This window comes from Elgaria multicarinata, chromosome 5 (genome assembly GCF_023053635.1).
Source record: "Elgaria multicarinata webbii isolate HBS135686 ecotype San Diego chromosome 5, rElgMul1.1.pri, whole genome shotgun sequence".
In the NCBI taxonomy this organism is placed as follows: domain Eukaryota; kingdom Metazoa; phylum Chordata; class Lepidosauria; order Squamata; family Anguidae; genus Elgaria; species Elgaria multicarinata.
Genome location: NC_086175.1, coordinates 126,404,603 through 126,417,821, shown reverse-complemented (window position 1 = coordinate 126,417,821; position 13,219 = coordinate 126,404,603). Strand labels below are relative to the sequence as shown.

General features: G+C 41.0%; 1 protein-coding gene across 7 annotated transcripts in view; it reads right to left on the bottom strand.

Moving 5' to 3' along the window:
- Window positions 1–13,219, bottom strand: part of PICALM (phosphatidylinositol binding clathrin assembly protein) — an 82,249-nt gene that overhangs the window by 46,444 nt on the left and 22,586 nt on the right. For all 7 annotated transcript variants that reach the window (XM_063127192.1, XM_063127185.1, XM_063127186.1 and 4 more), the window contains exon 2: window positions 3,911–4,053. In XM_063127192.1, the coding sequence (XP_062983262.1) occupies window positions 3,911–4,053 (143 nt within the window). The remainder of the gene's footprint in view (window positions 1–3,910; window positions 4,054–13,219) is intronic.

Below are 13,219 nucleotides of genomic sequence, written 5' to 3'. Positions count from 1 at the left end.
TTTATACTTATTGTTGCTCCCCGCCTCGATCCAAACGGAGAGGTGGGTAAGAAATAAATTATGATGATGATGATGGTTTGAAATGATGTCTAAATTATAGTTACCAGGCATCTCTCCAGAGATGTGTCAAGTTATGTAGCTGAGAACAGAAAATGAAAGCCAACTACCAGCTTTAAACCAGCAGGGTGTTTTAAACATATCTATGCTCAAAGCATAGCTTGGGTTCTAAGCTATGGTCAACGCAAACGATGGCTTGGTGTGATTTTCAACCGAGTCAATGCAGCCAACCTATTTACTTGCAGAACCTTTCCCCTTACACTGCGTGATTTGGAAAGACGTGGTGTGTTTGTGTGCAGTACAATGAAGCAGCCAAGCTAGAGTGTTTACTAGGTTTTCTCCTGAGTAATCTCTGGAAGAATCAAAACCTATTTTAATAAGTTTTTGAACATTAAATCCTAAAGTTGTCCAGTAATACATAAATTCGTTCATGATATATCGGAGAGTGAATGGATTACATAAATAAAGGTGGGGGGTATTTTTGGTTATTTGGTTTGGATAATTTGAGAGCAGTTGCCACGCTGAGCTGAAACACAAGAAAATCCACAGCTACTTTCAGACAACAGCTTTTTAAAATCAAACCTCCCATGTCAGTGGGCCAGCAAACAGCTCTTTAGCCAAGAATACTAGTCAAGAATACTTTGTTACCTTAACTCAGATAGTCCAATAAAAATTATTTCATTTGCAAATCTTCCCAGAGTGGATGAGAATCCCATTTGAACTATGAGACTTGATCATTACAACACCGATCCACTCAGAAGAGTGAACAGGATTGCATGCATTAAAGGCAAGCCAAACTGTCAACAATTTAACCATGTGGTATATGAAGCACATTTCAGATGACTCACATCAGTCCCATTCATTTCTCAGCCTTGGGCAGCCCACAACTTCCTTTTCCTTCACTGATCAAGCCCTCATCAATGCCAAAGATGTGAAGTGTACAGTATAAATAAAACCTTTGTAATAGCATAGCATGAGGTAAGGAACAGTTTTAAGACTAAGATCCTGGATATATTTCACATGGTGATGTGGCACTATTGTTCTGCAAATACACCCCATTGTCCCTCCCCTCCGACAGGAAAGGTTATGGTTTTGTGGCAACAGTTAATACATGCATCATTAGACCAATAAAATGAAAAGACATTCTTTCTGTTCCCAGAAGTTTATCCCCTGCCATCTCCCAAGTTATGGCCACACCCATGCACAACTGAACAAATACAGTAAAGTCTGAAGCATTGAATTTATGCTTTAGTATTAAAAAGACAGGTTACAGAGCGTATGTCACCTAAATGATTTCCTCCATATAGAAACTGAGTCAAACTCAGGGCTGGAGGAAGACAAACAGACATTTTGCCTGTTTGGCTTAAACATCAAAGAGTTCCTGCCAGTCAGAGTAGGCAACCCTGGGCTAGACAGACAACTAGTCTGACTCTGTATGTTCATCCATCGGCTTGGGACCAGATTATCAGAAAGGCCGTATTCTCCCTTATGGACATGCCCATGCTCTGAGATCTTCAGGGGAGCCCCTTCTCTCTGTCCCACCACCATCACAGGCACGCCTGGTGGGAACGTGGGAGAGGGCCTTCCAGGGCTCTGGAGCTCCCTTCTCAGAGAAGCTGGACTGGCTCCCTCTTGCTATGCTTCCAGAGGCAGGGATAAACTTTCTTGTTCTGGCAGGCTTTTGGAGAATAGTCTGGACCGCTGTTTATGCATTGGGCTTTTTAAAATTATTTGCATTTTAATTGCTTTAAGTGTTTTAATACTGTAGCATGTTTAATTACCTTTTTAACTTTTGTATATTTCTATTTATATGTTTTAATTGTATATGTTTTAATGTCCGCAGGGCTCTATTTTATCCCCTATGCTGTTTAACATATACATGAAGCCGCTGGGGGAGGTTATCCGGAGATGTGGACTGAGGTGTCATCAATATGCGGATGACACCCAGCTCTACCTTTCCTTTTCATCAAACCCAGGTGAGGCAGTGACTGTTCTGAACCAGTGCCTGGGCACGGTAATGGACTGGATGAGGGCTAACAAACTGAGACTCAATCCAGACAAGACGGAGGTACTGTTAGCGGGTGGTTCATTTGTCCGGCGAGGTGATGTTTGCCCTGTCCTGGACGGGGTTGCACTCTCCCTAAAGGATCGGGTCCGTAGTTTGGGGGTGCTCTTCGATCCAGAACTGTCACTTGAGGCACAGGTGAACTCAGTGGCAAAGAGCACCTTTTATCAGCTTAAGCTGATATACCAACTGCGCCCTTATCTGGACAGTGATAGCCTAGCTACAGTTATCCATGCTCTGATAACCTCTCGTTTGGATTACTGCAATGCGTTATACGTGGGGCTGCCTTTGAAAACGGTCCGGAAGCTTCAGCTGGTACAAAACAGGGCAGCCCGTTTACTAACAGGGACTGGCTGGCGAGATCACATTACGCCAGTCCTTTTACAACTTCATTGGCTGCCAGTCCAGGTCCGGGCCCGATTCAAAGTGCTGGTATTGACATTTAAAGCCCTAAACGGTTTGGGGCCAGGTTATTTGAAGGAACGCCTCCTCCCATATGTACCTACCCGGACCTTAAGATCATCTACAGGGGCCCTTCTCCGTGAGCCCCTGCCAAAGGAAGTGAGGCAGGTGGCTACTAGGAGGAGGGCTTTCTCCGCTGTGGCACCCCGGTTGTGGAATGAGCTCCCCAGAGAGGTCCGCCTGGCGCCTACACTGTACTCCTTTCGTCGCCAGCTGAAGACCTTTTTATTCACTCAGTATTTTAACACTTAATTTTAACTTAAATTTAAATTATACTGTTTTAACTCTGTATTTTAACCTTATATCAATTTTGCTGCGTGGTTTTATCCTGGTTGTGCTTTTTATATTGTATTTTGTATTTGTATTTTTAACTTGTTGGTTGTTTTATGATGATTTTAATTTTTGTGAACCGCCCAGAGAGCTTCGGCTATTGGGCGGTATAAAAATGTAATAAATAAATAAAATAAATAAATAAATAAATAAATAATGTCAAGCTGCCTTGAGGCCCAGTATTGGGAAAAAGGTGGGATGATGATGATGATGATGTTCATCCATCTAACTTGAGGAAATCTTAGAGTAGCCTCTGAAGCAATATGAGGCGTAACTCAAATAGGAAGATAAGGGAATCCCAGTATGCTCTGTGGAACTGGTTGGCCATGCATGCAAGATTCTTTGGATCCAAGCCATTGATGTTAACAAGGTTTATTTATTTTTGGAGACAGCTGCCAAGTGATTTATTTTTATTAGATTTCGAAGGCACCCACTTTACCGACAACTGTGGTAGCAAGAATGGGATGGCTTTATTCTGTGGCAACAGACAACAGTATAGGCCAGGAATGTAAACTGACAATTGCCATATAAATTACTATAGCTGTGCCTTATTATTCACGACATATCTGTAAGACCATGACTTTTATACAAACTTCTTGTAGTTCTAATTTGTAATCAGTAAAACCTACTATTGTTTTCCTGGCTTCTCTTTATTTTTTCTATAATTCAATTCTGTAGTCATAAAAAAAAAATAACAGGAACACTTAAAAATATAGTTGTGACCAAGATGTTTGTTAACTTTGTGGTTAATATCCCCAATGCCTTTAGACCAACTAACAAGCTTGTTTGTGTCATGTAAGTAGCCTTAACCTTATAATTATGCAATTCACAGTGTTTTGCCATGGAACATGCATTAGTTAGGCCTTCCTCTTCAACCTTCATATTCTCAGCCTGTTTTAAAAATCATTGATTCTCTTCACTGCAGGGCAAGACTGAGGTTACAGCAGGAAAGCTAATTCTCTAAAGTATTAGTGATCTGCAGTATAATTCAGTTACCTCATTTCCATACACCATTAGATGGTGAGTTGTGATGAGTGACTTGAAAACTACCACCCAGCTACTGTTTGCTGTCCTTTCAAACAAGCTGTCCGCCAAGTGTGGGATATTTACGTTCATCTCATTTGTGCACTGTATTAAATCTGCAATATAAAGAAATGCTCATTGGTATTTCCAACAAATATCAACAGGTTCCATTCAATGGGGGAAATTTCTCCAGGGGTCCCGGTCTGTGATACTACGAACTAGAGAACCAGGGAAGAGGGGGAGACACGGACGGACTTTTCTAGGGCACAGCTTCAAGTGATGCAGAACAATTGTGAGGCCAAACATGAACCATGTGTACACTCTGGAATATGCTCCAGAACCCTCTGCAAAATGCAGTGGTTCTGTGAAGATAGGCAGCGTAGAAAAATACAAAACCAAACAGGTCTGCACAATAAGGAAATCACAGCTTTAGAATGGTGTAAGAATGGGAAGTCCTGAGCTACTGAAGCTTTTGTTCTGTAAAGAGGGGAGGAGACGCAAAGGTTTAATAGAATTATGAACAGCATGAATAATTTCTGTACATTCCCAAACACCCTAAAATTAAATATCCAGTGAAATTGATGGGTGGTAGGTTCAGGAGCAACAAGTACACACTCTTCATACAGTGCATAATTATCTTATGGAATTTATTAACATCACTCTTTAAACTTATGCCAACAAAAACAAAAACATTAGGCACCCTTAAAAGTGATTATAAAATACAGCAGAACTACACTGACACATCTAGGTGAGATAAACTGAAGTTAAGAGAGCTTTTGCACAAGGATCCATCCCTTAGTTTACAAAGATTAAAACCATAAAAATACAATATAACATCATAATATAAAACCATTTACATACAAACATATAAAAGAATGTTATAAGAACATTAAAAATTGAAGGACATTAAAAAAATCTTAGCATATGCTGTTAAATGCCTGGGAGCAGAGGGAAGTCTTGACTAAGCGCCAGAAAGATGACCATGTTGGCGCAAGGCAGACCTCAGTACATACAGCATTCCATAATGGCGGGAGGGGAGCCACTACTGAGAAGGCTCTCCCCTCCTTGTGCCAAAGCATGGGTAAGTTTAGCTTGGCTATCTCTGTCCAGACAGGCTGATATACCAGCTACCATCTGAAATTGGTAAATGCTCTACACCACCAAGGCGACCTGTGACAATAAGGGATCCAAGAGCAAACTATGGACCTGAACCTTTAGGCGGAATGCAATTGTTTCCATAAGAGATTGAATAGCATTTAGCCATGCAGAACCACCCACTAACAGTATCTCTGTCTTTTCTGCATTGAGTCTCAGGTTATTGGCCCTCATCCAGTCCATTACCACACCCAGGCACTGATTCAGAACACCCACTGCCTCATCTGGATTTGATGAAAAGGAGATAGAGTCCAAATGTCCAGATAAACCTCACTCAGCAATTTCATATTGAACAGCATGGGGTATAAATTAGAACCCTGTGAAACTCCATAACATAACTACCCAAGGAGAGAGCAATAATCCTCCAGCAGCACCTCCTAGAATCGGCCATCCAAGTAGGAGCAAGGCCATCTAAGTACAAGTGAAACCAGACCTGAAGCCCGATTGAGACAGATCTACATAATCGGTTTCTTTCAAGAGCGTCTGGAATTGGCTGGCAACCACCTGTTTAAGCAGCTTGCCTGAGAAGGAGTTATTGCTAACCAGCCTATAGTTGTCCACATGTTCTGGGTCCAGGCTTGGCATCTTCAGGATAGCCTAGTTACAGTTTCCTTTAAAGAGGCATCACTTCCTCTCTCAAGGACAAACTTACAACTTCCTGGACAGAAATGCTCATTCCTTTCCTGATATAATATGCAATCAACAATAAGAGTGAAGCAGACATCCGAGTTTCTGATATTGCCTATGCGAGTTCATCAAATTTCCAAAATATGTCCACAGATCCAAAAACGTTCAGAACTCCCGCAGTAAGCAGAGACAAAATCAGTGTTATTAACTACAATCTGATCCTGTTAATGAAACAGGCAACATTATTTGCCAATAGCTTTAGTTACTTAACTGATTTCAAGCACATCTTCATTGTATGATGTTACCAAGAGATAGCTGGTGGCAAAAATTTTGTTCTCAAGGAAAGGATGAAGCTAGTATACCAGATGTAATAGAAAGTTATGTTTGAAAACCTTTACATGCATGCAAGCATAGTACAAGGCACTATATCTGAGCACAGTTTCAAGCCAAAATGGAAATTTATGCAAGTTGCCTTGTAGCAGGGCCCCTCCCCGCACCACAAGATTTGTTTATTTAAGATTATTTATATACCACTTCTCATTTTAAAAAGCCAGAAGCTGTTCACAACATATTACAAAACAACACAACATTATAAAGCATAACAGCATTTAGTTAAGTTGATGTTCGGGAAAAGCCAGAGCAAACAAGTTTTTAGTAATCATTGGAAGCACATGATAAGCACATGAGCTTTTATATTGTATTTTATATTATGGTGAATGGTTTTAATTTTTGTGAACCGCCCAGAGAGCTCCGGCTATTGGGCGGTATAGAAATGTAATAAATAAATAAATAAATAAATAAATGATAAGTCGGTGCCTGACGTATCACAGGGGAGGGGGTACCATTCCAGGGGGAGGGTGTCACCACAGAGAAGAACCATTGCCATGGTACTGCCAGACGGACTCTGCAAGGTGTGGCACTCACAGCAAGGCCTCACCTGAAGATTACAGTGGGAGGGGGACACAAACGTTCAGGGAACCTGGTCCTATGTTGTTTAGGGCTTTATGCGTCAATATAATACCTAGAATTTGGCTTGGTAGCAAAGTGGCAGCCAGTGTAGCTTTTTCAGCACAGGTGCTTTGCATGCACGGCAAAGCAGTTCATTCAACAGCCTTGCTGCAGCATTCTGCACTAACTGCACCTTCCAAACTAGCCTCAAGGGCAGCCCCACATAGAGAACATTACAGTAGTCCATTCTAGAGGCTACCAGTGCATGGATTACAGTAGTTAAGCTATCCCTGTCCAGGACAGGTGCAGTTGACGTACCAGACAAAATTGGTACAAGGCACTCTGTGCCGCAGAAGCTAAATTGTGGAATTTCATGGGGAATACAATCCTATCCAAAACACTCCCTAATTCCCAAACCCAGAAACCACTTACCCAAAGTGCCTCTGTCTTATCAGGATTCAGCTTCCAGTTATTGGCCTTCATCCAGACCACCACTGCATCTAAGTATTACCTCATAATATTCTGCTCAACTAGTGCTACATTAGTACAACCCGTTTAGGCTGGTTGCTGCTATGCTAGAACAGAACAAAAAAAAATTTTGGCAAGCACTATTAGCTATCCTACAACATTTGACTAAAAATTGTTTTTCGAAATGATTTTTTTAAAGAGCCCTCTTGGGACACATGATTCTCAATTTCAGGAAGAAGCCAAGAGTTATGCAGTTAAAGGGAAAACAAATTTTGCCATGTTGGATTCAATAGGCTACACAGAGAGCATGCAAGTATCTCCAGTATGCACAAGTACATTTGACAGGTTCATTCATAGTGGGCTGGTTCACACAATCATTGTGGGTTAAACACTGAGCAGGGGGTTGGGCTTTATAGGCCCCTTCCAACTCTACTATTCTATGATTCTACGGTGCATGCTGGGCATAATTTGATTAATCACCATGTTGTCTGAATGTGGGCAGCATGGCTTATTGGAGGGGGAAACAGCCCTCAAATAACCCAACAATAGTCCATGGGTTATTTGAGGGTTGTTTCCCCCTCTGACAAGCCATGCCACCTGAGTTTGGACGACACGATCAGGCAAATGGCAAACCAGGTCAGTTTTTCCTTTCAGACAGATTGTACTAACAGACAAATCAAGATGATGTCCAATTCTCATGCTTCCTGTCCCCAGCAGAGGAATAAATAACCGAACTGGGAGATCTTAAAATTGTTTGAACATTTTACATTCTGCAATACTAACCCCTTTCCTTGTAGAGCAGGGAAGGAATCACAGAAGCCCAATGCCATTTCCAATCCCACTTTACATATAGTCCTGGGAGAGAAAGTAACATCTTCACAGGACGTAAGTAGTTTTTCTAACAGCTCTCCAGGCAGCTTCAGTTCCCCCCACTCAAGAACTACATAAAATGAGTCATGGCTGGAACCTATCTGTATACCCCAAGGGCCACTTCCAACTAAATTCTTCCAGATGCAAGCCCTGAATGCAACACTACGTTCCAAATATAAATACCTGCCTGAAGGGTGGAATGTCTCAGATATGCTTATTGGTACTAGAACCCTGTGAGAAACAACCCCAAAAAATGGAGACAAGGAAAGAAAAAGCTAACTACGGGCTTTCACCATTAGCAAGAATAAAGCTAAGCTACACCAAGAATTTCTCCGAAGTTAGAGACTTCTGCTTGGCAGCCATAGAAATACTTAAGTGATTTAGCAGATTAAAAATGTTAAAGCAGCATTACAACCATCTAAGCTAGCCATACTGCCAAGTTTTCATTTAACGGTTTTAATGTTAGAGAGCCCAGGAAGCAATACAAGTGACAACAAGTGGTCTATAGACAAAAGTCAATTGTTGGGGAGAGGGGATTCTCACTTGAAGCTTCTGAAAAGGGAGTCTTTGAAAAATGAAGCCTTAGAAATGCTCATTGCAGAGATATTCACCATTTCCTTAACCAGCCCAAATAGTTTCCCACCTCCAGTTTCTCATGAGTAAATATTAGCTTCTGGTTGCTGAAAACTGAATTAACTTGCAACAAATCCAATCACTGTTCAGCATTAGAAAAAGATGCACTACTGTATAGATTCTGTTTAAAACCTATATGCATTCTGAAGTTTCCAAAGTCCCTTCAAGTTTTTGGCCTTGGACTTTCAAATGTGCCAGTTCAAGATGAAGGTTTGTAAAATAGGTAGGGCAACCTGAAGTTGTTTGGATTCATTTTGTTTAAAAAAAAAATTTTGTCCGCAGCTATAGGGCTTACATCATTCACACCTACAAAAGCACACTGCAGACCAAACACATGCCAGAACTATTAGTTTTGTGCATGGTGTCTGCATATTTTCTGGGTTTTCACTGAAGCCTCCAAGTTTCACTTCATACAATGTTCCCATTCATATCCAATAATCTGGAAATGTTTTCAAGACTCCAACCTACCATTCTCTGGAAAGGAACCCCCAAACACTCCACCACCACCGGACAGTTTCAAGCAAGCTGATCATATTTCATAACCTCATACGGCTTCACAGACAATTTAACATTTCAACAAAGAAAGAAAACGATTCTGTGATTCCTATAGATGATGAAGTCCCACAATACAGACACCCTATCATGTCAAGTCTCTGAGCAGTACTCTATTGTGTTCAACATAGGCCCGCTAATTAAAATGGCATCCTGTATAACATTCTTCCCCCATACTCTGCCCCAAAATGTTTCAGCACACCTACCTATGCAGCAATATGTCAAACCTTCTGCTTTAGCCAACGCAGAGGGGTCTGGGCAGGTAAGTGTGAAGTACATCTTAACACAGTTAAGTATATCTAAATGTTACAGGTGAAACTTGACACAGGGATGTAGATATTGGATGAAGTACTGAATGTGAAGCTCTGGCCCAATGTCAAACACTTTCAAATGTGTGCGGCACCTATGAACTTAAGTAAACCTCTTGGATAGTGGATCATAGAATTATAGAATAGTAGAGTTGGAAAGGGCCTATAAGGCCATTGAGTCCAAACCCCTTCTCAATGCAGGAATCCACCTTAAAACATCCCTGACAGACAGTTGCCTGGCTGCCTCTTGAATGCCCCATTCACAACTTCAAACATGAATGTGAATGGGAGGACATATTCTCTGAAAATGTTCACAAATTTCCAAAGTGCATGCTCCAAAAAGTACACAATCCAAAAAGTGTATACTCCCCCCCAAAAATTGCATTTTCATGCTATCGTCAACGCCCCAGACATTTGCTAGAAATAACATGTGAAGCATATATAAATCTTTTCTCATCTTGTGCATACTGTGGAAACATGGAAAATGAGATGTGTAAACATGGAACAGGCAGAAATATGTTACTAGTGATGCAGATTGAATTTAGGCTTCACACCGTCTCTACAATTTAGCTACAGTTCCCCCCTCCCATCCTGCGGCCTTGAGATTCCACCCTTATTCAGTGCTTGTGTATCAATATTGTGCCTCTCTAAAGCAAGCTATAATATTCCAGAGTAGTCATAATCCTGCTCTTGATTTCAATCTATTGCCATGGAAACAGATATCAGCAATTCTGTATTAGGAATCCATTTATGGATTAAGTGGGTAGGAGAGGCAGGCAAGCTTTTACAGAGGAGGCATATCTAAGTTTGCTAGACATGGACGCACCTGACATCTAGAACAAATGTCAATGGTTGTTATCATCATCACCACCACCTGTTGTCAGGGGGTGCACCTTCCCCAGCCCTTACCTTCTAGATTTTCCCACATTTCCTAGCGCTGCCTGGATTTCCTCTTCTTCCTCCCCTGGGATCCCCTTCTCTGTTTCTCCTGCTACCACCACCACCCTCTCCTCCTGCCCAGGATTTCCTATTCTTATGTTTAGAAGCAGTAAATACAAGCACAGTGACACACCTCCATTTTATTACTGATTTCTATAATATCAAAGCCGATGGAAATAACATTAGATGAATAAGTAAGCATAAGCAAACATTCAGCTAGAAAAAAATAGTGTTCTAGTCAAGTATGTAGATTTACAGAAGAGGGACAGCAGAAGCTTGGTAAAAGCAGGTGATTTATTTGTCTTTAAACTTTGGTCTCCTCAAATTCTTCCAGCATTGCAATGTAAGCATTAAACAGCAGCTAATGTAGAGATCAGCAAATAGAAATGAACCACCCAGAGAGCTCCGGCTATTGGGCGGTACAGAAATGTAATAAATAAATAATAAATAAATGCCAGACCAAACCCAGCCTCATATAACAGCTAGCTCCACAGCTGCCCACCCAAACTGATGCATGTGTGCACAAAACCCACTTATCCCACAAGAATAAAAAATGTGGAATGTAAATTGCGTTACTTTTTTGGGAGGGGGAAAAGACCATGCACAGTTTTAACACATGATAGAATACTATTTAAAAGGTATGGAACTGGAGGCTCGCAGCCCATATCAGTCTACCTCTGCCTTTTCATCTTTGAACTTTATGGTCCCTATTAATTTGGTTTCACCTTGATTTTATCTGGCTGTTATCTCATCTCTGTTAAGGATAATTAGTGAGGCAAGAGGGATGCCTGTCCAAAGGGCAGCACCAGTGTTAAGTCTTGTAAAAAAAAAAGTGTTTTCACTTCTTCACCAAGTAAAGAGGCTAGACATCTGTAGGAGTGTTGTGCTTAAACAATTTTTTTTACAGTATAGGTTTTGAAAAATAAGAAATGAATTGCTATTTTGTGCATCACTATAGGTACCTTTTCTGTGCACTTTTCTTAAGGGAGGTAAGGAAGCCTGAGTACGGAGTTTCCTCAGAATGGTGAAGAACCCATTCCCCATTCCATTTCTGGTGGCACATTCCTCAGCTTGTTTTGCACAGGTTCTAACATCCACTGCTAATGAGGAAACAGGAAATTGTGATTTTGTGTGGGTGCACATACAAACACTAGTTGGGGAGATGATTTATATGCATACCGGACATTCTTCGAAACCAAGGGCGGGCAGAAGGTCCAAATGTCTGGACATTTTCTCCAGGAAGCACCTGCCTGCATGTCCAATGTTCAGGAATGCTGGGAACTGAACCCCAAAACATCTGGAGATCTACTTTCTGCCTACCTCTATTCTAGAGTACAGCCAGCAGGCCAATTGAGTAAGTGCCCATCTCACAAGCAAAATTAGTTAACACCACAGAAATAGCTTAGTATTCATAAAGTTGTCCCACTATTTGTATGGAGCACCTTATTAGTTCAGTCTTTCAATTAATTTTACTATTCATACTGGAGAGCCATTATTATTTCATGCCTGAAAACCATTCTGCGTCAAAAACTATGAATGGGAAGACATTGATCGTACTGGCATTTTCAGCACCTGTCTAAAAGTTAGAGAGGACATTTATCTCTCAAGATCCAGGAACTTGTGTATTTGTTTGAAGCAAATACACAATTGTAGACTTTCCTCTAAAGTCTTTAAGCAACACTATCTTTCTCCAATAGCACTGAGATGCAAACACTAGCGTACTGGGCCAGTTTAATAATAATAAAAATGTTCTATACTCAACCATAGCCTTAATTAGCCCAGCATGCCATCTCAAACAGCAACCATTATAGACAAAGAATCTTGCTTCATACATAATGGCAGCTTTTTGAGGTAGACTGCTCCATAAATCAATAACCACCATTAACAACCATTGTCATGATGGCTAACGTAACCTCTCATGTTCAGAAGCAATATGTTATTTAATACCAGTTGTTGGTATTCCCACATGCAATTAGATTTTCCAGTATTCTGGATGCATCTGGGAGGAATATAGCAATAAGAGTCTAATCTGAGCAGACATTCACTAAACCAGACGTAGGCAGACAATAGATCTCCAGATGTTTTGGACTTCAACTCCCAAAAGCCCCTGCCAACATGGCCAATAATGCTGATGGTTGAAGTCCAGAACATCTGAATATCTATTTTCTGTTCTTCTGATCTTACTCAAGAAAATGAACTAAACATTCTGCAGAATGAAGTGGGAACAAGCTGAACTGCACAAAGTTCATACCACGTAGGTAGTGAATTGTCGAGTTGGCTGCCCTATGTTGCAACTTTTACTTCTGTAAATTTAATACCAAAATGAACTTTGAGTCTTGACCATCTCCTTATAACAATACACAAGATTTGCAACTCAGCAACATCCTGGGTTGTATCCAATGTTAGTCATACTTCGAACAGACCCACTGTAATGAATGGGTGAAGTTAGATTAACATTGGATATAACCCCCTCAGCCAATCGCAAGGCCTAGAAGCCATGACACAGCTAGAAAAGTAATGAATTTAGCTGCCACTCTTTAACTCTAGTTCTTTATTTTTAAAATAGTATGGCAAAAATGCTAAAAGATGATGCTCAAGATTCTAGCAAGGACAGACGTAACACAAAGGCTGTGTGCTGCTTATCTAACACAGAATTAGGACCAGCCCAGCTCTGTTTGAGATAGGGAAAAGGGAGAACATGGTGGATAGCAGCTGCCAGAAAATTCAGCAATATCTCCTTAGGCGAAGAAAGACAACACAGTGAAGAAAGACAATGTAGTGC